This window comes from Prinia subflava, chromosome 6 (assembly GCF_021018805.1).
Source record: "Prinia subflava isolate CZ2003 ecotype Zambia chromosome 6, Cam_Psub_1.2, whole genome shotgun sequence".
Taxonomy (NCBI): domain Eukaryota; kingdom Metazoa; phylum Chordata; class Aves; order Passeriformes; family Cisticolidae; genus Prinia; species Prinia subflava.
This window is the reverse complement of record NC_086252.1, coordinates 2,659,505-2,684,540: the sequence shown is the minus strand read 5'-3', so window position 1 is coordinate 2,684,540 and position 25,036 is coordinate 2,659,505. Positions and strand designations below refer to the sequence as shown.

General features: G+C 44.4%; 1 protein-coding gene across 2 annotated transcripts; it reads right to left on the bottom strand.

The window, feature by feature from the left end:
- Positions 1 to 774: 774 nt before the first annotated feature.
- STAT1 (signal transducer and activator of transcription 1) lies at positions 775 to 24,039 on the bottom strand. 2 transcript variants are annotated; one of them, XM_063399885.1, is made up of 24 exons: positions 23,635 to 24,039; positions 21,432 to 21,560; positions 20,697 to 20,841; positions 19,919 to 20,017; positions 18,552 to 18,647; positions 17,831 to 17,909; positions 17,155 to 17,246; positions 16,779 to 16,930; positions 16,355 to 16,513; positions 15,276 to 15,368; positions 14,765 to 14,824; positions 13,621 to 13,650; positions 13,439 to 13,532; positions 12,488 to 12,529; positions 11,942 to 12,025; positions 11,310 to 11,408; positions 10,664 to 10,799; positions 8,825 to 8,880; positions 7,596 to 7,690; positions 5,389 to 5,528; positions 4,054 to 4,239; positions 3,495 to 3,570; positions 2,961 to 3,063; positions 775 to 2,430 (listed from the first exon to the last, which is right to left on the bottom strand). In XM_063399885.1, exons 2-24 carry the CDS (start codon positions 21,557 to 21,559, stop codon positions 2,407 to 2,409), a joined length of 2,268 nt encoding a protein of 755 aa, XP_063255955.1. In that variant the 5' UTR covers position 21,560; positions 23,635 to 24,039; the 3' UTR covers positions 775 to 2,406. The 2 variants fall into 2 exon arrangements, with proteins under 2 accessions (XP_063255955.1, XP_063255953.1); XM_063399883.1 differs by having other exon boundaries at positions 775 to 2,209.
- Between the last annotated feature and the right edge of the window lie 997 nt (positions 24,040 to 25,036).

The window sequence follows — 25,036 nt, the reverse complement described above, 5'->3', positions numbered from 1 at the left end:
AAATCAGAATGGATTTCTGTAATGTAGTGTTTTTCTGATTTTTGTTGGTGTTTATTTTGAAACCTGCATTTCCAGAGCTGTGTCATTTCACTGGTTGCTTTTTGTTAATGCTGAATTCTGGCCAGGTACTCTGAACAGGTCTGGCTTTCTCTTGACTTACTCCTGCTATCCTTCATCCCACCAACAGTTTCTTTCCTTTATTATTCTTCTGGCTGTACAGTTCATATAAAAGCCCGACACGTGTGCGTTGAAGGATTTTGTCACTTACTAGCCCCAGAGAAAAACAGCAGTGGTCCAGCTTGGTAGCCCACAAAGATGAGTCATAGATCAATTTTCCTACTGAGGACTCAAATTAGAAATTCAAGTTCAGTTTATTGAAGTTTCTGTGGGGATGGAAACAAACGAATGCAGTGATACAAGAAGTAATAAAAAAAAAAAGTCAACAGCCACCTTCTATGAACTGCAGTGCAGATGGACCTGCAACAACGCAGACAATGAAAAGCATCAATACTGCCTTGGGCTTCAGAGCTGTAACTCTCCAGTTGCACAAACCAGTTTAGAACGAGATACAGAGCAGTAAAATACTGACTGGCACACCTACTTTAGAATAGAAGCAGCCAAAACAGGAGAGAGAGGACAAAAGTGGCAACTGACAGTTCTGTATATTTAAAATATATAAAAGAGTGTTCCTCAGTGGAACAATCACTGCTTCTGGGACTACCAGTATCAAAAGACCAAGCTGTGAATAAGGCCACTGCTTTAAGCCCCACAAAACTGAAGTATAAAAGTAATGACAGGGTAGAACACGAATACAAAGCGTAGCTCAAAACACAAGTAACTTGATTTTTGTATTAGCAACAGATATGCATTCAGCTAGTGGTAAGATAAAAGCATTAAGTCATTTCCCATGGCACCGTTAATCTCAGTAACCCAGGACACCAAAATAGGTCAGTTGGCAATGCTTTCATTTAAATACATGTGTTCCATGCTCTAGGTCCTCTGATTTTTCTCTGAAGCTTTTGCAGGGGGCACATCAGATGTCTTGGGCACAGCACACCAAACTGAAGCAGTCCTTTTTTTCCCCACCAGCAGCTGATGGGTGTGGAGGGGCCTCTGGAGGTCACCTTGTCCAACCCCCTGCTCAGGCAGGGCCCCCTCCAGTGGCTGCCCTGTTGCTGTACCTGGAAGCTGGGGAGCAGTGCTCTGCAGCCCCTCTGCTCAGCTCCGGGCTAATGAGCAGCCTGTACTAATAGGTACCCTTAGAGAGAGAGATCAGCTGCCTACAACAGCCTTGCCTCTTAACTGAGAGCTGTTAATTGCCTTCAAAAGTGCTGAGAAACAAACCCGTTCCTCCTCTGGTGGAAGCACAGCTTCATCCTGTAAGTTTGCAGACTGTATATCCTGCAGCCATTGCTCTGGATAAACTTTAACTTTCTTCACTTTCCTGTGCCTTACCCCTAACTACAAAACCATTTCATGAGCAAAAGCCTGTAAAATCCTTTAGCTATTCAAATTAACAGTTAAATAAATGGCCTGGTTCATAATGCATGAGAAAACTGAGTTCCATTCCACCTGTTACAACCTACACGGAGTCTGTATTACTGCAAAAGAGAGGAGTGACATCGTCACCTTGGCAGATTAGGCAGAGTAAATAAAAACATACTTCAATCCCTTCTGCAGTCTTCTAAGAGGAGGTCCTGATTTTGTCTGATGACTGCAGTCTGCAGAGGCTTTAGTCTTTATTATACAACTTGGATTACAAGCTCAGCATGTGCCAATGCAGCTTGAAGGTGGTGTCCTAAGAAATGCTCTTTTTGAGAAAGATTGTGCTAAATGACCTACACAAGATTATTCCTTGTGAAAATTGCAAAAATGAAATGCAGGTAACATTTTTGGGCTTCTGCTCTCTCAATGGGCCATGCCCAGAAGAGCTAAAAGTACAGCAAACTTCAGCAGCATGTGGATTTGGTGTGGCATGTTATCTGTAGAGTGTTTCCCTTTTGTGGTGCAGACAAAAATTCAAGGTGTAAGCTTTCTGAACAGAACCTCTGCAAAAGAACCAGCTTTTCTTTGAAGCCTTCTATGTACAGTCAACTGCTTTAAACATTTAACTTACTCCTTCAAACAAGGAATGCATGTTTCTCCTGTCACTGTCATTGAAGAGCTCACATTCCCACGTCTTCTTCCTCCACTCTGGCACGGTATCTTGCTAATTAAACAAAGATATGCACATAAGGAGGCTGCTGAGGCTGCTGCTGTTGATATTCCCATTGCCTAAAATTGCAGCTGGACCTTCAGGCTGAGAAACCAAAGAAGTGAAGCGTTGTCACCAAGGCATTGACTGCAGCACAGGATGCGTGAAGCGAATTGGCCGTGCTAGTGACACAGGGAAAGTTCAGACAAAGCTCAGAGCTGAATATGTGTGCACAGCTGCAAGGAGAAAGGGAAACGTCCATTACACAGGCCTGGCCCTGCTTCTCAGGGCTTTGCTGACCACAGTGACCAGTTCTGCCCCAATCACACCTGACTCACATCTTAGGATTCAGCTGCTCAGGGTGGGGGGTGGGGATTGCTTTAATTTGTTTCTTTTTCTGAAGTACACTCTGCACTGGCAGGGCAGCACTTCCAAGCTGCGCTCCTGCTCGGGGCCCTCCCCACACAGACCCCACCAGAGGCACTGCAGGGATACTCCCTCCTCCCTTCCCATCTTCCCTCCACCTGCAAGGCACACACAGGAAGCTTTGCTCTGCTGTTCTTCACCCCTCTCCCTGCAGACACGTGGAAGGAACAACTGCTGGCAGTCCCAGTCTAACTCTGGATCCCAGCTTTTCCTATGCTTGTGAAGAGACATGTTCTCAAGTGTTTGCTTAAGTGTCTGAGGTCTGTCTGAAGTAGGGGGGAAAAGGGAAAAGGCAAGCTGTACTCAACCCTCCTGCTCCGGGCTGGTTCACAGTACGTACCACAGTATCGATCTCTGCGGGGCCCACCATCCGGGACACCTCATCAAACTCCTCGGGAGACATGGGCAGCAGGTTTTCTGGAGACTGCAGCCTGGAAGGGTGCCTGATGGAAGGGCAGGGATAGCTGTCACTAAGGAAATTGGGCACAGCTGGGCTACCCTGTCTGCTCCAAGGCCTGAAGGGTCACTAACCAGGCCTCTTGTGAGGAAGAGCAGGCTTTGGAAAGCCAGCCTGTCTTTAAACAAAAACTCAGACTACCCAGGGATGCACATCCTAACCAAAGAAGTCCAACAAGTCTTTGAGAATGTGCTTTTCAAGAAATTACTTGCCAGTGCAACTCCCTGCAAGTTTCTAAAGTTTTTACCTAAAAATGGTGTTTTGAACACAGCAGTGCATTAATGTGTTGTGATCAGATTCTCAAAGAAGAAAGACTTGACAGGGGGACCTACAGCTCAAACAGTATGAAGAGACATGAGCTACAGCTAAAATCTTATGATCAGTTCTTAAAAACCCAGCATTTTTGTGAGCGCTTACACTTCAGATACAGAGATTAACTCAGTCTTGATGTAGCCGTTTCCCTTGGGACCATCCACATCCATTGGCTCTGGTGCTTCAAGGAGAGAAAAAAAGCTTGTGGGTTTTTTTCAGTAAGTTTACATCACATTTTCATCTTTACTGTACCAAAAATACAGCCTATGACCCAGATAATGTGCAAGTCTCTCTGTCATGCATTTTACAGCACTATGGTTAATTTGCTCCATTTTTAGTCAGTTTTTCCTGTTCTCCTATAGAAAATGACAAAGAAACCCCTCCCATAGGCAGTCATTGTCAGGGGTGTCAGAACCTACATTTCTGAACAGCTGACGGGCTCACGTGACAGCTGAGCTGCAGGGCCAGCAACAATAAGGGGTTTCAGTTTTTGGTCTGATTAGGTCTCACATTGTGCCTGTTTAAAAACACCTTTTCTTAACCTATAAACATGGGACAGGCTGCAGGGCATTCCGGCCAGCTGCTCCCTTTCCTTGCATGCCACAGAAACTGTGCAGTGCTCCAGCAGCTCAGGAGCCCCAGACGAGCCCCACACAGCACTCACCCTCCTTAGGCCTGGAGTAGTACTTGCCAAAGGCGTTGTCTTTGGGGATGTTCGGGTACAGGAACCGCAGCGGGTTCTCGGGAATGTTCTCGGCTGCCATCACTTTGTAATTGCGGATGATGTCGGGGAAGGTCACGGCAGAGAGTTCCTTCTTGGTGTAGGGCTCTACTGAGTGGAACTGCAGCTCTGCAGAGGAGAGAAGCAGCAGTTCTTTAAGCTGCTTTCCAAGGTTTTTTCTGGAAGTGTCCAGGAAAGCTGCAGCCACTTGCACAAATTCAGAGTTCACATGAGCAAAAGCCTTGCCTGGATGACACCTACAGTGCTGCAGGCAGTATTTCATACCTGTCAAAGGCAGCATACCTGCTCTGTGGGGTAGGGAGGCATGGGGGGATAGCACACAGCAATGGCTCTTGGCATGTTTTGCATTCAGAATGGCTGGTGTGACTTGTCCACGGAAATTAAAAGCAATATTTCATTAAGTAATTTAAGGTTGTGCTGCCTTTTTAACCATCTTCCAAATTATGTAATTCAAACTCTGTTGTCTATTAGGAAGTTTGATCCAAATACACCATTTTATGAATCATCAAGTGAGACATATAAGCCTTCCTGAATGCTCTAAATATTATCAACCTTCTTTTGCTTAACTTTTGGATATGTCAAGGATGAAGGCAGCAAAGGGGAAGAAGTCACCCAAGCACATTCAGCAGTTTCACTTCCACCTGCTGCTGGTTCTGGGCTCATCAAAGTGAAGTGCCAACAGCTGCCCCATGCCGCCAGGTGGGGCTGTGTAATGAGGGTGATAAGGGAGAGCTCTGGCTGGGCACAAGGGAGGTTTTGGATTTCTGCAGCTGTGATGCCCCCAGTCTTCCCTAAGAGAGGATGAGAAACTGGTCCAGCTCACTGAAGAAGCAAGCTCTTCACTGATGCGTTTGGACAAGAGGTGGAAGAACTACCTGGAAAATGAAGTGAGTATGTAATGTACTGTGGGGAGTGTGGGAAGGAAGGAACAAAAGCTGCATTTGGGCTTGGAAGGAGATGGAGGTATATATGTACTAAAGGCTGGGAGAGAGCCTAAGGAGGCAGGGAAGACAAGTCCAGGCAGTTTTTCCTACCCACCTTGCAGGCCAGAAACAGGACCTGGAAGTGCTACTTGTCCTAGCTGAAACCTTGATCAATTCATTGTGTGGTTTGAGTTACCCCAAGTACAGTGTGTCCCTGCTGCTGCTTGTGCCCTGCTGCTGCCAGGGACGCTGTCCTCAGGGTGGAGGAGAAGGGCACAGAGCCTTCTTGTTCTGATGCAAGCAGATCAACAAAGGTTCTCTGTTGCTGACTTACCATTCTGAGATTCCTCTACCCAGGTAAAGGTGATTGCTCCCTCCCTGCTGCTTTCACTGAATCTCAGTAAAAATGTTCCTGGGCTCTGGTCCTTCAGCAGAGCACGTTCTCTCTCTTTGCTGATGAAGCCCACAATGCAGCTGTAATGTTGAAAAGAGCTGAGTTACTCCCAACATAAAACCTAAGCTGTGCTGGGCTAGCTAGGAAAACTAAAAAGCTTTCCTCACTTAAAGGAGCTGAAGTACTGGTGAAAGCCTCACAGAAGGCTTTGTCCTGTGAACAGCTGGCAGCAGGACCGACTGGCTGCAGTCAGGTGGTGATACATGCCTCGTGGCAGCCCTGAATCACCACAGCTTCCCTCAGTACTCTCACTGCAGCCTGGGGGCTAATACAAACATCTTTCTGAACTTGGAACAAAAGAGATTGTCCATTCTGCTGTCAAAGCTGAGCTGTGGCACCAGAAGGGAAGTTTTATGTGTGTAACAGGGTCAGATCCCAGCTAGCAGTTAGTTTTAACTTCAAAAGTATACTAAGGAACAGTTGTTTCTCCCTTTTGGCTGATGAAACAAACTTTGCCAGCTGCCAGATTATGCTCTTACAGGTGTGGGGTTTGCTTTGGGCCTTGAGCATGTTTTCTACAGGAACTGCTAAGCTTTTGTGATTTATTCACTGTGCTCGGCAAATGTTACTGCATGGACAAAGAGGTTGGTGTGGTAATTTTAAGGGATTGATTTATCTGGACAGGTACTAGGGAGGGAGTTGTTCAAGTCAGTACTAGAGTATAACCCTGGCCAAGCTCCAGCTGTTTGGTTTTGGTTGTTTTGTTGGTTGGTATTTTGCTTTTGTTGTTGTGGGTTTTGGTTTTGTTTGTTTGTTTGTTTTCCCCAAAGGTTTTCTCTGCTTCTTATTCCTCAAAATATTCCATTAATAATGGTCTTTTGAGTACTGTGACTGTCCTTGTGTGCATTAAGTTAGGGAAAGTGGGCTTTGCACAAAAACCCCCTAAACAATCATGATTTTGCTTAGAATTCCAGATACTGTAAGCTCCCCTGTTTTATGGGGTTTGGAGGTTTGACTGGTGGATTTTGTGTTTTGTTTGGTTTAAATGCCATGCTTCAGGTAACAAATGTATTCAGTAGTCAATATCCTGTGTATAAGGGAAGTCTTTTGCCTTCCTACCTCTCAAGTAATGGTGAAAGGCAAGTGTTCCTGAGGTTGTATTACTTACTCTTTTGTATACAAGGGGAGTCTCTGCTGTTCCAGCCTGCACCAAATCCACATGTAATCCCAATCCCAGAACTGCCACTCTGCTTCAGTAACGGTGACAAATATTCCCACTGCACTGCAGCCCCCTCAGCAAAGAAAGGGGGAGGTTTGGGGCAGGGAAACAAGGTTTGTATTGCAGAGGGCTTTGACAGAACTCTTCTGGAGCTGGGGGGTAAAAATGTGAAGCCCACTGCTGAATGTAGCAAGGCAAAGCAATCCTGCAGCTGTAGATCCCGCAGAAGTGTGGGATACTAGGATGCTCCACTGTGAGTGTGCTGAGGAGGTTTCATAATGTGGCTAAAGCTAAAACGCGGGATTGTGACTTTGGATAAGCCTAGTTTGGGCAGAATTACTTCCGAAATCGTAAATCCCAGAATGAAAAGTTTACTAAACCAGTATTAAAGGGCAAATGGAACTGTGTTCCCATCTGGCAGAGTCCTACTTTGTAATACTCTTAAAAAATCAGTGAAGACTGCCGGGTTCTGGGCCCACAGTGCAGGCACCGTCATTCCAAGTCTGGCTGCTGCCACCTCCAGGCAGCTCACAGTAACTCTCTTCGGGCAGTAAGTTTGGGCCTTGGGTTTTTAAAATGGGTATCACTATCACTTATACTTTCTTGTGCTTCAGTTTTTCTTGGCTGTATTCTAGGATGTGGAAAGAACAGACTTACAGTGGGAGCAGAGGCAAAAAAAAAATAAATTCTAACATTCAAACACCCTGCTCTGTGATTTAAATGGGACAACTTCGGTCATCTGATGTTCTTGCTTTTAGCATTTGCCTCATCAGAGGATTTCTTACTATTAAAATTCATTTGCTTCAGATTTTTCCAGTTTCAAGATCCCCCCTCTGCACTAACAACCTCCCAACCTGAGGGTGCAACTGCTAGCCTAAAAGTGAACTCTGAGGCAATGACTGCATCTTTAAATTCACTCAGGTCTTACCCATCATTCCAGAGACACAGGAGATGTTTCTTAATGAGCTCCAGGATTCCCTCAATCCACAGCCAAAAGGGGAAATTTTTATCATTCATATTTTCCTGAAATTCAGAATATGGAAAGGCAGGGATGGGAGGGGAGAGAACAGAGATAATGAGACATGAGTTTTGTTAAGCAGAGAGGAAATCAATCCTGCCACTGTCTCCCTGTCCTTGTGGTTTTCTCCCTTTTTCTTTTTTCCCACCCTCCCCATATTCTCTTATGGCTCTCTTTGTGTCTCTCCATTGCAGAAAGACAGGAACTATTGATAATGAAGCATGTACTGAATCTTAAGGCAAGAGGCAGCATGAGAAAAATGCATGTCTGAGCCTCCAGTACCCACAAATACGTGATTCATCACCTCTCACAGGCAGTGACACTGGTCTAAGAGCAGATAAAAGGCTCTTGGTTCCTGCCTGGGTGCTATCCCTATTGGAGTTGTTGGCATGCAAACCCATGTCACTGGGGTTTTTGACTGGGCTGGCTAGCAGAAAACCTTAGAGACACTTTCTGTTGAGACCTGGACCTCAGTGTTTCATGAGGCATCTGTATCAATGAATTTGAGTGTTTGTAGCAGCTTTGAGTCCTTGCTCTTCCCCTGGAGTCTGCTGCTGGTTGCTGTGATCTCCTGCTTATCTGTACCAGCTTAGGGTCTAAAGCCAAAAAAAAAGTGAAGAGTCCTCCTGTGTTGCTTCAGCGAGGGTTGTGAAATTCCATGATGTGGCTTTCTGTCATCACAGTGACCCTCTCGGCCACCCTGTGTTAATCCTCACCCTGATCCAGTTTCCCCTGGCCTGGGAAATGTCCTTTGCTGAGAAACACAAGAATTGTTCATCTTGCTGGTTGTTTTGTTTACATTGTCTGTGATAGTCAAAATGGAGAACTATTCCATTAATAGCAGCTGCATTAATAATAATGGAGATGCTATGCTTGAAAGACACATTTTGTTTTCCTATGGAGTTTACATGCATCAAAACCAGTCTCAAAATCATCTATTCCTTGCTCCTTGCAAGCTTTTTCCTCATGCTGCCACTATAACTTCACCACCAGAGCCTCCCATGACCATGTAAGGTGTAGAATAATTAGGGGATGCTACTAGAAAAGTAGGCACTTTTGGGAGGAAACAAACAAAAAAAACCCCACATTAAAGTAAGATGAGATCCTTCTTCCATCTCTATTTTTAAAACTGTGCATACCTTGCAGAATCTTGTCCAAGGAATAAGGCCATCCTGAGATCCTCCATTTGCTGGCCCTGAACACAATAAATATTACTTCAGTCATGTTCCATAAGTTGCTTAGTAAGGCTAAAAGTACTTAGAAAACCAAATTCTGAGTGTTTATTTGGAAGTCAGCTGTTGCATTAAGAAAAGGAAAGGCAGGTTGCTGTGCTTTCACAGCTACTGCAGGATAGGTTGCAAAGTTCCCCTCTGGGAGGTTTTGTGATAACCAAACCTGTGTGAGCAGCCCTGGGATGGGAACCAATCCATCCTGACACTTCCTGTGCTGCACCAAACACTTGCCAGCTTCAAAATGCTTCGAGGAAGGAAAGCGAATCCTTGCACAGTTCTTGCCAGCACAATGAGAAGACTGCAGCCCACAAGCTCCTCTGCAGGCTTAGCAGAACCTGCAGCATCTCTCTGAGATTAAAGCACTTTCCTACCTCGATTCTGGTGATTTGCAGACTTGTGCCCCAGAAACTCTTCACTCCTAGGTCTGCCCCAACCACAGACTCATCTTTATTCCTGTTGCAGTTGTTTCCTTCAGCCTTGTTTTTATGTCTACAGTGTTTCATAACCATGTCCAAACCCCAAAGAAAAGTCCTGTGCTGGGTCTACAGTAGCTGGAGCTTTGCAGACCCTGACTGTAGTCAGAGCCAAATTCCTCCCACTGAAGATCATGCTATGGCTTCCAATAAATATGCTTTTCTCTGTCATTTTTCTAAAAATAAACTGGGTTAGGGAGCTTGTTACTGACACTGCTGGTGTTAAGAGATCAAGATTCTGTCAATTTTCACATTGCAAAAACAGCAGCCAGGTTGTACCCTGGCACCCTGCTGGTTCTGTCTCCTTGCACTGAGGAATCCTGAATTTACGATGTGCAGCAACCAGGACTTTTTCCAGCTGGGTGATATTTTTTATCTACAGAGATAAAATTTAAGTAGCAACCCTACCAGAGCTCAACAAAATCCCTGTAGTTCTGAAATGCAAATTTGCCATAGAAATATATCACTGGTCTCTTTATGTTGGTTAATTAAACAAAAAAAAATTGTCCTTGTAGAAATTTGAAAAGTAATCTAATAAATTAACAGCTTTTTGTCAGATCTTATGTCTTGGGGGGAATTAGAGAGTGGAATGATGTACTTGCCACCAAGACACACTAATCTCAAATACCTTTAAATATAATTTTTCCTGAAACTTAAGGTTGATGAAATATACTGAATCAACAGTATTTTTCATTTAGAGTCTACTGTGCAAAATCAGTAGCAGTGTCAAGTGCCCTGCTATTCAGGCAAACTGCAAGGAGTTTGGAAACAAAACCCACCCATGGCTGAGGCTTTTGCTAAGGACACTCCTGTGGGAGATAATTCAGTTTGATATCCTTCAGCAGTTCTGTAGTGTTTGCATGCTGATATTGCAACTGTGCTTATGCAGAGTGAATCCCCACTGTAGCTGGGGGCATGCATGAAGTTAAAATGAATGGAGGTGGATTTAAAAGCAAAACCCAAGGGATGCCAAGAAACATCCACTTCAAAGACTGACTAAATGTGAGAGTCACTTCAAATGGCAGAATTAGGCCCAGTCTGTGTTGCTCTAATGCACAAAACTCCCAAGTTAGAACTGCAGATTTTTTCATGATGTGATCTCATTTACAAACTCTGCCATACTGAAGAGTGGAAAATGCTTCCTTGTTACAAAAGTTATATTGCAGAAGGGAGAAAGCTGTGAGAGGAAAGGAAAACTTAAAATGGGTTGCAGTAAAAGGTGCAGAAGTAGCTTCAATTCAAACAGGCCACCAGTGATGAAAGCAGACCTTACCAAGAAGCTTTTCTCCCAGCATGCTTAGCTGATCTGCATTGAGTCCCCTCTTTGTTACAGAAGAAAACTGCCAGCTCAGAACGTCAGAAAGCTTGGACCACTTTGCATAAGGTGGATTCAGAAAGAACGACAGGTTCTAGAATGGAAGAGAAAAATACAGCTATCATTAACAAACGTTAATTTTGGAATCCCACTTGAATTTTTGTATTGCCAAAACAAACTCCAGACTTAAGAATGGATGTCAGCTTGAGATAGCTCTGCAGAAGCAGGCAGCTATCCTTCCGGGCACTCTTTACCAGGAAAAGCAGTCTCTGGGGCCCTGGGTATGTCTTCTCCCAGTGGGCAGAACTGCTGGATTACTCAAGTGCACCACAATTGAGTTCTTGAATTTTGATTTGGCTTCTTGCTGTGTGCTGGATAGCCTGAGCACATGTATACTACCCTTATGTGGGTTTCAAACACTGCTCTGTTTGGGTCAGGGAAATTACTGACCCTCTCTACACCTGAAACTCATTAAGAGTCATCTGCAGAGCTAAAATGCAGCAGCCACTTGCAAACAATGCTTGAAAATTAGGCATGGTATCTGATAAAACATATTTTTCCTTGCCGTGGTATCTGATAAAATGTATTTTTTCCTTGCAAATACCTTGGGATCAGTAGACAGCATGTTGAACCACAGGATAGAAGCCCATCCACTGGGTAGCTGGCTCACATTTGAGATCACAACAATGGGAAGGGATGTGGTCTGAAAAGGGCACAAAAGGAAACATGTCAGGTTACCCTGCACTGTTGCCACAATCCTCCTTGAGATTATATCCACAAACCCATTTCTGTTTTAATTCCCTGCTTGCACAATCTTGACTTTTTCAATAGAAGTTTGTACGTAGGGGAGAAAGTATGATGAAATACTGGAAAGACTTGGGTGATTTTTGTCTAATAGACTTTCATTTAGTGTCAGTTATGACAGCACTGATAGTGACAGTAGAGTTCACAGCAGACTGCTTCTGAAATGAATGTGAACTGATAACCAGCCCTGTGGTTTAAGCGCTCTAGGTATCAGACACTTTGCAAAGCACATCTATTCTTATTTACCCACAGATCTGACAGAATTCTCTCTCTGTGTCTATACAGAGTTGTTGTGAAGTGTCATTCCCATAATTTGAAATAACCGAAAACTTGATATCCCAATACTTAAATAAAAAAGGGAGAAAAAAGTTAAGATTGTCAGCGTGAGTGACAGACAGGAATTGAAGTCCATTTGTTTGATCTAGGACTTACCTCTAGGTCTATTACCAAACCAGGCTGGCACAGCTGTGTCTCAAAACTCAGAGAGTGAAGCTCTTCTGTTACAATGAGAGGACCCTTCAAAAGAAAAAAAAAAAGAAAATTTTTTAAAGAACTGAAAATTCCTCAGGGGAAGTAATGGGGCTTTACCATGGGGAAAACCCTTTTTTGCCCATGGTTACATGCTCTAGACCTCAGTAAGAGCTTACAGGTCAAATTGACAGCGCTGACTTCCTAAAACTGCCTCTCCAGGTGTGTTTTTTGTGGCTACTTCCTATAAGCCACAGAAAAATCTGTGCTTGCCAGGAAGCCCTGTTAAAGGCAGATGCCAGTGTGAGAGAGTCCCTCACTGCTATTCTGCCAGTAGTTCTCCTTGCAGACTCTTCCCGCATGGATCACTTTGTAGAAACACTGAACTCCTCTCCTACAATCTCTCATCCCACGTGTGTCTTCAGGGTCTGAGCAGAGAGCATTGTCTGAAAAGAATGCCTTGCTAGTGTTATGCTAAAACTTTAGAAAGGAAAGGTTAGTGCTGCTTACCTCGTTTGTTCTGCTCCCTGCGTTTTTCTGTTCTTTCAGTTGCTGCAAACAAACAAACAAACTTGTCACTTGTTTATGGCAACAACAAAAGGAAGTGGTAGAGGAGTTCTGCATGCTCCACTTGCTCAACTGTATGCAAACCTGCTGCACTAGTGTCTGATTCTATTTGGCTCTAAGCTGTGGGAACCAGAGGATTAACCTGTAGGTAACCACTACTCTTATATAAACTGTGCATCTGTGAAAAAAGATATTGCACAACCATGCAACATCGATGATGCAATGCCTTTATGCAAGAGGCCTCTAAAGAACAGAAGCAGTATGAAATCAGGATCAGATGGAATATTGGTTTATGAAAGAGTTTACCCCTCTGAATGGGATGATAACTCAAGGCAGTCTCAATTCTGGACAATGAAGATAGAGTTCCACGTTCCCTGGTTCTGGACTTGTGTTTTTCCTTTCCTGTTGTGGTGATGGAACCAGTCTGCCCCCTCACATTCTGCAGATCACAAATTCTGTATCATCTGCCGAAGGCACTGACTTTCTTGCAGCTGCACACTCTTTGACAATTTTCATCTTCCAGACTCAAAGCTCTTTAAACTATTCCAGATTTCCCTACCTGTGGACCTTCCTCTGAAAGGCCCAAACTAGCCTTTCTAGGCTTTTTAAACTTTCTTCTCCAAAGAAACCATTGCAGCATAAGCTGTATGCCAGCAAATACTCCTGTTTGCATTCCTGTCCCTTTTTCAGTGACAAGCAATCATATTTTGATTGAAACAGGCAAAATATTTTAAAAAGGACAGAATAAAGAAAAAGGAGAGATAATCACAGTTTCTCTTTACACAAAAATGAATAATGACTTCATTAACAAAAGCAGTTTTTTCCTTCCTACCACGCTCTATTATAAAATTAAGTGGCTGTATCAGTAATAGAAAGAAAAAACCAACCCCCTACCAAGTGCCTGAATTCTGCTGCTAGACTTCCATTAGTAGATTCTTCCATGTTCATTACTTTTGTGTTTGTTCCCAAAATATTAAATTTCCTGAACCTACACAAAGAGAGAGAGAAAATGTAATTAAATCTCACATCCACTGAAAGAACCTAATGTCAATAGATCAAACTCTGATGCCACATACCCTTTGACTGAGTTCTTCTCAGTTACATCTCTGTCAAGAAAAAAAAGACAAAACAATCTTTTAAATATTCTGCCACAGACAGAGAAAATGTGCATGTTTTAGTAGCTGACAGAGCTGACTGAGAACTGGTAAAATGCTTTGGTGCATTTTTGTGCAAAAGATGAAGCAATTGGTTCAGGCAGTCAAAATAAGTATTGTAGTACACAGCCTGTGTTTTACTGAGGCTTGATATTGCTATGGGGGCTTTATAATCAAAAGAAGTACTTTCTTTTACTATATAGACTTTAACTCTTGCTCTGAGGAAAAAAAACATAGTTCTGCCACTCTAAATCTGCTTTTAAACTTGTTGCATAAATTGCTGCATCACTTGAATTGGTTTTCCCAGCACTTGGGATTTTACTACATTCTATCTAGTGCACTTCTCAAAGACTCACATCCCACAACCACATAAGAATTCTTTTTTACTTTTTTACTATTCTATGCAAGTTTCTGGACCCTAGAGCCATTTCAAATGAACAAGATTACTTGGCAGGGAAGACAAAAACCCACTTGCTTTCTTGAAAGCACAGTCCCTGCCATTATTTTGGACAGCCTGTCACATTTCTTTCCCTGCCCTTGAAGCACGTGCCAATCTCACCTGAACTGCTCGCAAAATACAAAAGATTAATATCAATCTGTTTCAACTGCTGTAATTTTTTTCTCTGATTAAGAACACATCCTATGTTACAGGTAGACAGATTATACCCCTAATTCAAAGGCAGCTTGAGGATAACTGTATTCCTCACTGGACACTACCCAAAAAGGGATTCTAGAGATGTGACTGAATTATGTGACTAGAAATGGTGGAGTGCAATTCAACACTGTCATCTCATGCTAATCCAGGTGAAACCCCCCAGCAGAGTGGCTGTTGCCCAGCTGCTGCTCTGTGTCTGTGGAGCTGAGGCCATCTGCACTTTGTGACATGGTGGCAGAGAAAGGTTTAGAGCAAGGCAATGGGTAAGGAAAAGGGAAGGATGTACCTGCTGCTGCAGAGAAACCAGTCTGCTGCTGGCCTACTCAACACTGACAATGTGACTGCTCTGGGGTTTCTGAGTGTGGAGAATGCATGCCACTATATAAAAGGGATGAAATAAATGTCACATACTTATCAAATAAAACTTTCACTTTCAAGTTGTAGTTCAGTTCCTGCAGTTTCACCAGCAATCTGGAAGAGAAGTTCGGGTTTTTAATATCAGCAATTGAAAAATATGAGTTCTCTTCTACTGTGTTGCCTACCACAGATATTTAAGCACACTTGGGGCCACATGCTGGCTCCAAGCTTGCTCCATACCAGACAGCATTTAAAGGTAAAACTAAGTGGCCAAATGAGTTACTCCTTGGCATGACAAAGTGCTCTGTGTGTGTCTTCTTGCTGTTTGGTCATGTTTGTTACATACTCTGGCACACCCAGAAGTGGTACACCCCACTTCTAGAAAAGGGTAAGAGCTGAATGAGAGTTAAGCTCTGCCAGAAGAAAGCCCCTGCCCATGACACTGCCCTCCTCCTGGCCTCAGCCCTTGGGCTGCAGGGCAGGCTGTGCAATCCTCTTGGCTGCAGGAAGCCAGTGACAGGAAAGCCTTACCACACAACAGGAACAGGGGAAGGGGAAAACATACCTCAGTTTCACAGTAAACTGCACTCCTGTCTTCAGGACTAGTGGCCTCTGAGGATGGGTTGGCATGCAAGGCTGTCTCTCTACCACAAAGGAGCTATGGGAAGAACAGATTAAAGGCACTATGACTTATATGTGCTGTTCTTACATAAGAAACTACACAAAAGTAGATTTTAAAATAATGTTGATTTACTGGAAATACTATACACTTTATTCACTCACTTTCAATCTACACAGAGGTGTGTGAATCAGCTCCTTTCAATTGTTTCAATGGGGCTAGAAATAGTGATTTCCTAAGTGCTGGCTTTTCTGCAATGCATTGATGGCTAGAGAAGGGGGATTGCTACATCACACTTCCCTGGAATCAAACAGCAAGGAAACCCTGTGCTGTAATTAGCATGGTGCAAGTAAGGAGTGTTGCTTTGTTTGCCATTCCCAGGGCTTCCTAAATTCTTACAGTGACAGTGCTGTGTAACAAGGGAGGGATACATTAGCAGGGGATTTGATGACAGCTAACCCAACCAAACAAACTTCTGGGGCTATCCTGTTTTGATATACCCCAAATTTTTCTCCTACTTACAGAATAGGACTGATCTTAAGTGAGGCAACTACCAGCTACAGTAGCTTGCATCACAAAGATGGTACAGAGGCAGGGCTGCCTCCCTGTGCTGGAGGCAAAGATGATGTGTTCAATGACAAAAGATTGGAGAATCTAGTGTGTGTCTATCTTGGACACAGCTTGATGCAGATTGTTCCTTGCCTCTCTTCACCTGAACTTTGCAGGGTTGAAGTGAGAAGTGGATTAACAGACTGGGAGTTGGACTCTGTAATCAGTGTGTACTGCAGCAAAGCTCCTGCAACTTCAATAATAACTGAGCACAAACCCTTTCCATAAGCCTGAACCTGTGGAAATCCTAGATGGGGTAAATCTCAAAAACAGTAACTCAGTTTAATGTTTGACAAACTTAGGAAAACTTTGTAAAATGAAAAGATAGTATGCAGAAAATACTGAGGGAACAGCAGGGAAGGTGCTCGTCATCTGTTTATTCATGGTAACACCAGAAGATCCTTATAGTCTATTACCTTTGGATGAGTTGCTGGAAAAGCTTGTGTGTTAGGTCCTGCAGAAATTGTTTATTTTTTGTGATGGGATCAGGGTCATAGGTAAACTTCTGTTCCAGTTCCTCAAGCTTCTTGAGCTGCTGACGAACTTGCTGTAGACTTTCAGCAACAATGGTGAACCTACAATTGACATGATCTTATTACTTTTAGCACGTTTTCATACTGTACTAATGCAGAGGCACCAGCCAGGTGACTGTCCTTGAGGAGGAGGAAGTGCCTGGAGTACACTTTGTGCTCAATGGAGATGTAGTGAGGTAAAAAAATTATTTTTTTTCTTAGTTACGCTAAGACAGAATGAAAATGGATAATATAAATAATCTGTATATTTCCCAGATGTGGTGTTCCTTCTTAACACAGTTTAAATATGGTCTTAGAAAAGACTTACCAGTTCTGCAGCTGGTCGAGGCAGGCATTGGGTGGCCCACCAATGCATGCTGTCTGCTGTCTGTGCTTCCACTCCACCAGCTCATCATTAATAAGGGCAGCCTGTGTGTGCTCTGTGCTCTGCAGCAGATGCACTATCTTATTCACCACTTCCTACAGAGAACATAAGATTACCCTGTTTATTAGAAATGCCTCACACAGGAGAACTAAGTACTGTTTTAGCTAGTGCTCATCTGTTTTGCAAAACTCTGCAAAGACCTCAGTTCAACGGACGTATTAAAAATCTTTTCTACTGCTGATTTATGTCAGTCCAACGAAAATGAACATGTGCTCAAGACGAAGAGCTGCTGACTTCTGAAAGAAAATTTGAATATTACCTTTCTCTTGCAGTCAAGCGATAAAAACATGTGCTGGAGATTCTGCTGTTCTTTCTTGCATTCGTCCTGAGACATATTATTGGACTCCTGCTCTGTAAAATAAGTCCAAATTGTGAATGTGAGGCTGATGGATGGGTGGGAGAAATGCTGAGGCGAGAAGGGGACAAATATAAAAAGCAAGATCGTGGCTCAGTGCTTCCCTTTGTACCTTCTGAACATGTCCCTCTTCTGAGGGATAGTCAGCTCTGCCAAGTTGTGTTGGAAACTAAAGTCTTTTCTAGAACAAAGAACTTGACAACAGAAACAGAGCTGTACAGTGCCGACTCTGTGTCTCCTTTGGTACACAAGAGCCTACAAAAACTAAAGCTGGTTTGGCATTTGTAAAACATCACTAATTAAATGTATGGCTGAATGGTGACATAGCCTACAGGGTTTGCTACTTCTAGTGGTGAAAGGATGTAAAGGGCAAAGGAATGCTGTGTTAACAAAGAGGCTCTCTTACTTGGAACAAAAGACAGACACAGATATTTAGGTTTCAGTATGAAGCAGAGTTAATCAACAAGGGATATGACCAGTAAGTTTGGCTGTGTATCATTAGGCTCAATGCCCTGACATAAAGAGCAGTTTACTCCAATAAACTATGTAAAATAGGAGATGTCCTAGAAAAATGACTCACCTCTGTTCTGCAGGGTTTTATATTTGAAGTCATATTCATCTTGCATATCCTCCAATGTCTTGATGTCCTGCTCCACATCCTGTAATGCACAAGTGAGGGTGGCCACAACTATTTAATATTTTCAAGTAATGCAAGACTTCCATCTGATTAGGAACTTCCTAGTATGAGCCCTGACAGACATGAAGTACAGTTTTGCAGCAATGCTTATTCCTGGAACTCCCTAAAATATTCCTAAATTTTATCACCTTCTATGCACCCTTCTTCCTTCTCAACTAACTGAAATCTGTTAGTTATAAAGTATGGAAATGCCCTTGGGGTTAAGCCATGTAAGTTCACAGAGTTCAGGAGAGCCTAGGCTACAGTGGAAAAACTTGGAACAGCACATAGCATTTTAAACTTTCAAATTCTTACACACTATTTGGAGAAAAGATTTCTGTTGTGACTGTACTTATTAAGACAAACATCAATATGCTAAAAAAGTACATCTTGTTAGCAACAAACTGGTCAGCTATGATTTAAGAGGTTATTTTTCTTCAGTTGCTAGTCTTTCAGATGGGTAAAATGCTTTTGTTGCTGAAGTTTAGGCACAAGGTACTTCTTATGTTCAGGCAAGCCCTGGTTCATAGACTTGAAAACCCCTACCTTACTTTTATTTGTCATTTTATCAAGTCAACATCTGCAAATCAACAAACACTACTGAGAAAAGTTCTATTATACTTACTGTAACACTGCTTTTCACTGCCCTAACTTTGGCATCAAGCTCCTTCTGTTTGTCTGGCATCCCAGTCACAGTGTTCTGCACACTCCCTACTTCCATCTGAGGGAAGAAGCAGAACACGTCAAAACAGAGTGACCCATAACTTTTTTCATTAATGTAAATTAGTGGCATTGGTTGAGGAAGCATGGCTTGTTCTGATGAATCATACTAGAATTTTGTAGTATAAAAAAGTCAAATTCAGGTGAATTTGAAAGAAACAAAGTATTTATTTTGGTAAACTGCCAAAGCTTCTCCATCGTGGATTTAAGTCAGTGGTGGAAGTGATGGCCAAGTTGGATTGGGCTTTGAGCAACCCAGTCTAGAGGAAGGTTGATGATCTCTAAAGTGATCCAAGCCATTCTGTAATTCCTGTTTCCTTTTTGATGATCCACACTTAGTGCATACTGGAATGGCAGCAGCAAGTGCTTTATGTCACGTGCCATGAGTGAGCAGCTGTGCTGCAGTTACAGGGGCTCTGTCAGAGCCACACTCTTAGAGCAGCTGCTTTGGACACCGTTGTAAAGGGCCCCTTGTTGAAAGGCAGTGCCCAAGTGCTCTTCCCACGCTGTACATTCAAGGCCTTGCTATAAACGGAGGTATTTCAGTACAGGAAGTTAATGTGCTCGGTCAGTCATCACCTTATTTCTACAAGTGGTTTTTCTGTAAGTGGATTACAGCTACCTATACATTTTGCATGCCTTTCCCAACTGCAGAATTTTTATTGCAAAACAGTTCTTGCAAAAGAAAAAAAAGCGAGAAGCTAGAGAACAGGTGACAAAGGAGAAGATATGGCTTTAGGGCTTCACTAAAAAAAACACCCCAAAACACCACCAAAAAGAGAAAGAAATACTTGGAGACAACTGGAAAGGAGAATTATGCATCATTTTTCCAGAGAGAGTCCAAAGAAGCATGCTCAGCTGCTTAATAAAGAGCAAATTGGGGAGTAAAATGCAGAGCAAACCTAAAATCTTGCTGGATAAATGAGTTAAACACTAATTATTAAAATAAAATCCAATTAGCACATCAAGCTACATCATACTACAGAAGCATTAAAACAACTGGCATAGCTTTTACATCACTCAAGGAATAAAATTTATTTCCTGGCCATTTATCCTCCAAATGCTTCATTCAGCAGAAAAAAGCCACGCTGTCCAGCTGGTACAAATTAGTATTCTCCTGGTACATACCAGTGCTCATTCTTCTCTTTTTAAAGGAACCTTATTGGGCAGAGAGGATATCCCGTTTCCTCTGCCAGTCTTCACCCACTTCCCTTGTCCCAAACAATATGAAAGGGAAGAATACAACTGCAGCAGACATTTCAAGACTGTTACCTCATTGGATGCCTGGGCAGAGTTCAGTATTTTCCTCTCTTCTTTCAGACAGTTGTGGATGATCATTGCCATCTGTACTGGGTACTCTTGGAAGTTATCCTAGCATTAAATACACAGTCTACTGTTAAAGTCCATACACATAACTTCTTGTCTTTCAGGAACTTTCAGACTGGCCAAAAAATGAGGGAATGACCCACATGTGAGTGTCAGGGAACACACTGGTCATGGCCTGCTCCAGGATTACAGGGTGTGACAGCCACAACCAGCTCCGAGTGAGTTTCCATTGTGGTTCATTGGCATACAAAGAAACAGGACTGGCACAAAACAACGGGAAAGGGTCAGAAACATCACTGGGAGATGTGGGATGATACCCTGCAGTCCTAGAGAGCTCATCCCTCAAGAGCCATCCCCACACCTTGGTATGGCTGCTGGTTTAACACACAGTCCAGGCTGGAAGCAAATTCAACTGTATTGTTTTACCTGCACATAAAGCTGAACTGTGCTGTGGATTGAGTACTGCCCTGCTTAGGATGGTGCAACCCTGAGGGGTTTTCTCTTTCCTAGAGTTCTCAAACTGTAACTATGCTGATAATTAAACTGCAACTTTCTAACTGTAGCAAATCAAAACAAAAATGGAGCAACGCTTGAATTCTGGCTTTTAAATCAGGATTCTCACACATCCTCTGTGAAAATCTCTCACAGCAGGGTAGTTGCTTAGAGGCACCCAACTGCACTGAAGCAAACCAAGCAAATGTATAGATACGGAACCCAGGCGTACCTGAAGATTACGTTTGCTTTTCCTTATGTTGTGCTGCAGCAAAAAGTTGTTTTCTATCAAGAATCTACTAAACTGATCATCAAGCTGTGACAGCAGGTCATGGAATAACAGTGTAGCAAATGATTCATTGGTGGCCGCATGTTCCCTAGAATCATTTAAAGCATGCTTGGGTTAAATACACTTCCAATACAAGAGCCAAGAAATACATACAGGTGTACTTGACTTTTAATCCCCAACTCCAATTGTAGAATATGCAGGCACTGTGAATTACTTTCAAATGTAAGCCAGTTTCACTCTCTTAACTTTGACTTTACTTTCCTTGATACAGAAATGTTGTTTCTCTATTATTTTTACCACATTCTGTTCAAATCCATTCACTCATTCCATGCACATCAGGAACCTAAAAGTGACCCTGATGCATGTGCATGTTGTACCACTCCTCAAAGAGAAGACACTCCACAAAAAGTCTGGCAGAAGTTCAGAGTCTTTGAAGAGCAAGAGACTGATGCTACCAAGGCATTAACTAATTGGTCTTAAACCAGTCACTTTTGTTTCCTCTAGAAAGCCCTGAGGAGGGGCAGGAACACAGGCTGGAGCACCCACACAGCTACTGAAGCATCCCCCCAACAAAGGATCACCTAGCACCTTGCTTCCCCAGCATTCTGCTGCTGCCTGTAACCACATGTCTGAGGGCACTGCTTATCACACAACCCAAAGCCTAATGTCCGGGCTTACCAATCCTGGTTTTCCAGCCACTGTGCCAGATACTGCCTGATCTCCATTGGAAAGCTGTCATCATACAGCTGGTGAACTTGCTCCAAGTGCTTGGAATCAAGTTGCTGTAGTTGATACCACTGAGTCATTCTGAGAAAGGGGTGAAAAAAAAGTCAGTGTAAATGCTTAAGTAGTATTTGGACTGAAGAGGTGAAAAATAACTAATTTTGAAGTTTTCATGAACATTGACAAAATTGGAGGATGTGCTTATTTTGTCTCGGAAAAAGTTCATTTTGTTCACTGTACCTAGTATGGGGCTGTTTTGGATTTGTGCAGGAAACACAAAGTGTTGGTACTACAGGGAAGTTTTATTTTTATCAGCTCCCTTTCTGCTCCTCACTCCACCCCACCAGTGAGGAGGCTGGGGGTGCACAAGGAGTTGGGAAGAGACACAGCTGGGTAGCTGACCAAAGGGACATTCCAGACCACACAGCATCAAGTTCATAGAGCTGGAGAAAGGAGGAGGAGGAGGAAAGGGGACATTTTTCATTATGTTGTTTGTCTCCCTAAGCCACTGTTAGGCATGATGGAGCCTGGCTTTCCTGGGGTGGCACAACACCTGCCTTTTGCTCTGCTTGTTAAACTGTCTTCATCTCAGCCCATAATGTTCCTCACTTTTACCCTTCTGGTTCTCTCCCCATCCCACCATGTGGGGAGGAGGGGGAGTGACTGGCTGTGTGGTGCTTTCTTTTTTTTCTTTTCCTCTGACCCCGTTTTCATGGCATTTAGGGTACTGCTAGAGTTATTGCTCCCTTGCTTAGCAGAGACATGGGAATGAGGACCTGGGTGTTTGCTACCTGTACTCTGCATAACTGAGCTCCTGAACGTGGAATATCATGTTTTGTTTGTGCAGATGTATTCCCCATCACCAAAAGTGTGAGTGAAAAATTAGAGACTCCTCTAAGTGCCCATTTTCAGTTGCTATTTGTGTCCACACTTGCCTGTTCTGAAAACGGACTACATCTCAAGTCACTTTAAATGGAGAAGTACTGGAAAGATGTTTTTTCTGTCTTTTAGTTCTCATGATTGTATTTTCAGACTAAATTCAGGTAATCTGTGCAGCAGATAAAGGGTGCTTAAATGAACTAAGACTGTACAGAATGGCTTCTCTGAGTCCTAACACTTCTGTGAGAGTGGTTTTAGCTGTGATATATGGTCTCTAGAAGCAGATCACTCAGCCTTCTAAGCTGCAGATGATCACCCTATAGTGGAAATGGCATGTAAAGGTATGTCCACAGAACGGCCCAGGCTGTGGTGAGACGCAAATCCACTCACATCATTGTTTTTTAATCGCTGCCTATAAGATCCATCCAAAAGAACAGGGCAGCATCAGGGTGAAGAACTATCTTCTATGGCCCTTCCTACCAAAACCTTTAGGTTTCATATGCCAGTGCCCTCGGCTGCTGAATGGTGTGCGCTAGGTATGAGAAGCAAAGAACTTAAAAGCGTTATGTTTAAAGTGAGGGCTTTGAGGCTTTTGATGTGTGTTCTTCAGATTACAGCTAACACAGCATTAGAGTGTGCTGTAGCAGTCCCAAAGAAGGAGGCTCCACGACCTCCCTGGGAAGCACAGTTCCAGTGCTCTGCCACGCTCAACGTAAAGAAATTCCTCCTCGCGTTGAGGTGGCACTTGTGTTTTAGTTTGTGGCCACTGCTCCTCATGTGTTGCTGAGCACCACTGGCGAGAGTCTGGCACCATCCTCTTGGCACCCGCCTCTGAAACATTTCTACGCATTAATGAGATGCCCTCTCAGTCTTCTCTACTCCAGACTATAAATAGGCCCAGCTCCCGCAGTCTCTCTTTGCAAGAGAGTGCTCCAGATCCCTCATCATCTTTGTGGCTCTGCTGGACCCTCTCCAGTAGCTCCTCGTGCTTTTTGTACCGAGGAGCTCAGACCCGGACACAGCACTCCAGATGTGCCTCTAGGGCTGAGCAGAGGTGGCTGATCACCCATCTCGATCTGCTGGCCACCCGATGCACCCCGGGACTCCTTCCTGGCCCTCCTCTACCTCCTTTCCTGCCATTCCCGGGGGATCGCCGCCGATCCACGCGGCGGGGTTCGGGAGAAAAGGGCGCCGGCAGCCGTCCCTGCCCTCGGCCGGGCCCCTGTCCGCGCTCCCCCCGCTCCCGGCCGGCTCAGTCCCGCGGGTGGGAGCACCGCACCTGTTCAGCAGAGGCTCCCCAGCGACGCTGGCGGCACAGGATCAGCGGGATCGGCGTCAGCGCCGTGCGGGGACAGCGGTCCGCTTCGAGCGCTCCCGGGCAGGGCACGTCTGGAGAGGCGTCGCGGAATGTGAGCTGTGGAGAACGAGTCAAGAGCTGGACTTGGGAGCGGCCGCAACAGGCGGCAGAAGAGCAGGGGTGTCCCAGGAAGGAAGACAGCTAGGAGACACCTCCTGTTCCCCCAGGTGAAAAGACACCAAAGTGCAAAGCTCGATAGGTGTCCCGCGGGCAGCGGCAGCCTGAGGAAGCTTTAGTTACACCGGGCATTCACGCCGGCAGCCCTCGAGGAGCGGGCAGTGCCCCGCAGTGCCGCTCCCGCGCCGTCCCCCTGCCCCTCACGCCCGCTCCGCTCACCTCAGATCCGGCTCGGCGCTGCCGGCTGCGCTCGCGGAGCCGCGCGCCCAAGTGCGCACGCGCGGGGGGGCGGGCCGGGGGCGTTCCCGGGCAGCGGGCGCGTCACGTGACTTCTGGGAAAAGCAGCGGGGCCGTGAGGGCGAAAGCGAAACCAGCGCGGGGCGCTGAGGGCGGCGGGGGAGGGCTGGGCTGGGCTGCGGCTTCAGGCGCCGCCACTTCTGCCTCCGCTCCCTTCCCGCTCCCTTCCCGCTCCCTTCCCGCTCCCTTCCCGCTCCCTTCCCTTTCCCCAGCATAACCTTTTTGGGTTTTGTCCGGTGTTCGAAGTCGACCAAGACCGGGATATTGAAGTCCAGGGTGCTCTGAGCCCCCTCCCTCCGCAGGTGGAGGAGGCAGATCGTACTCCATTAAAGAAAGAAACAGGATATCTGTTTGGAAAACTTCGTGGCATGAAATGCTAGGGAGTAGTAGATCCATAACCGTGGCTATGAGTAAAAGCTATGGAGGAAGGTAACTGGCAGTTTTAATGGTTTTTAAGTAGGATCGTTACAGGGACGCACCAAGGCAAAGCACAAAACAATCACATTTTTTTACGTTGCTGTTGCAAAACACAGCAAAAGCACAGTTAGTAGAGTTACTTAAAAGCAGATGTTTGGCTTTTTTCTGGTAGTATCTGGGCACCCCTTTTTTTGTGTTTTTCCTCCTTGCCGTCTTTTCACTTGAGAGCTGTGTTCTTACTCATTGTTGCATAAGGAGAAAATTCTCAGTTTTTAATGGAAGGAGCTTGTCCTGTATATATTCATCCTCCAGATAACCATTCCAGTGTTCCTTTAAAGCAGTGAAATGACCTCAACGCACATCTTTTCAACAAAACGTTAAGTCTACCCTCTGCAAAAATCTGTTCTGAAGCAATAGCAGGAACTGTTATGCCAAAACCTGATGCATGATGCTGTTCAGAAACACCAGTGATATTGGGCTGAAGTTAATACCT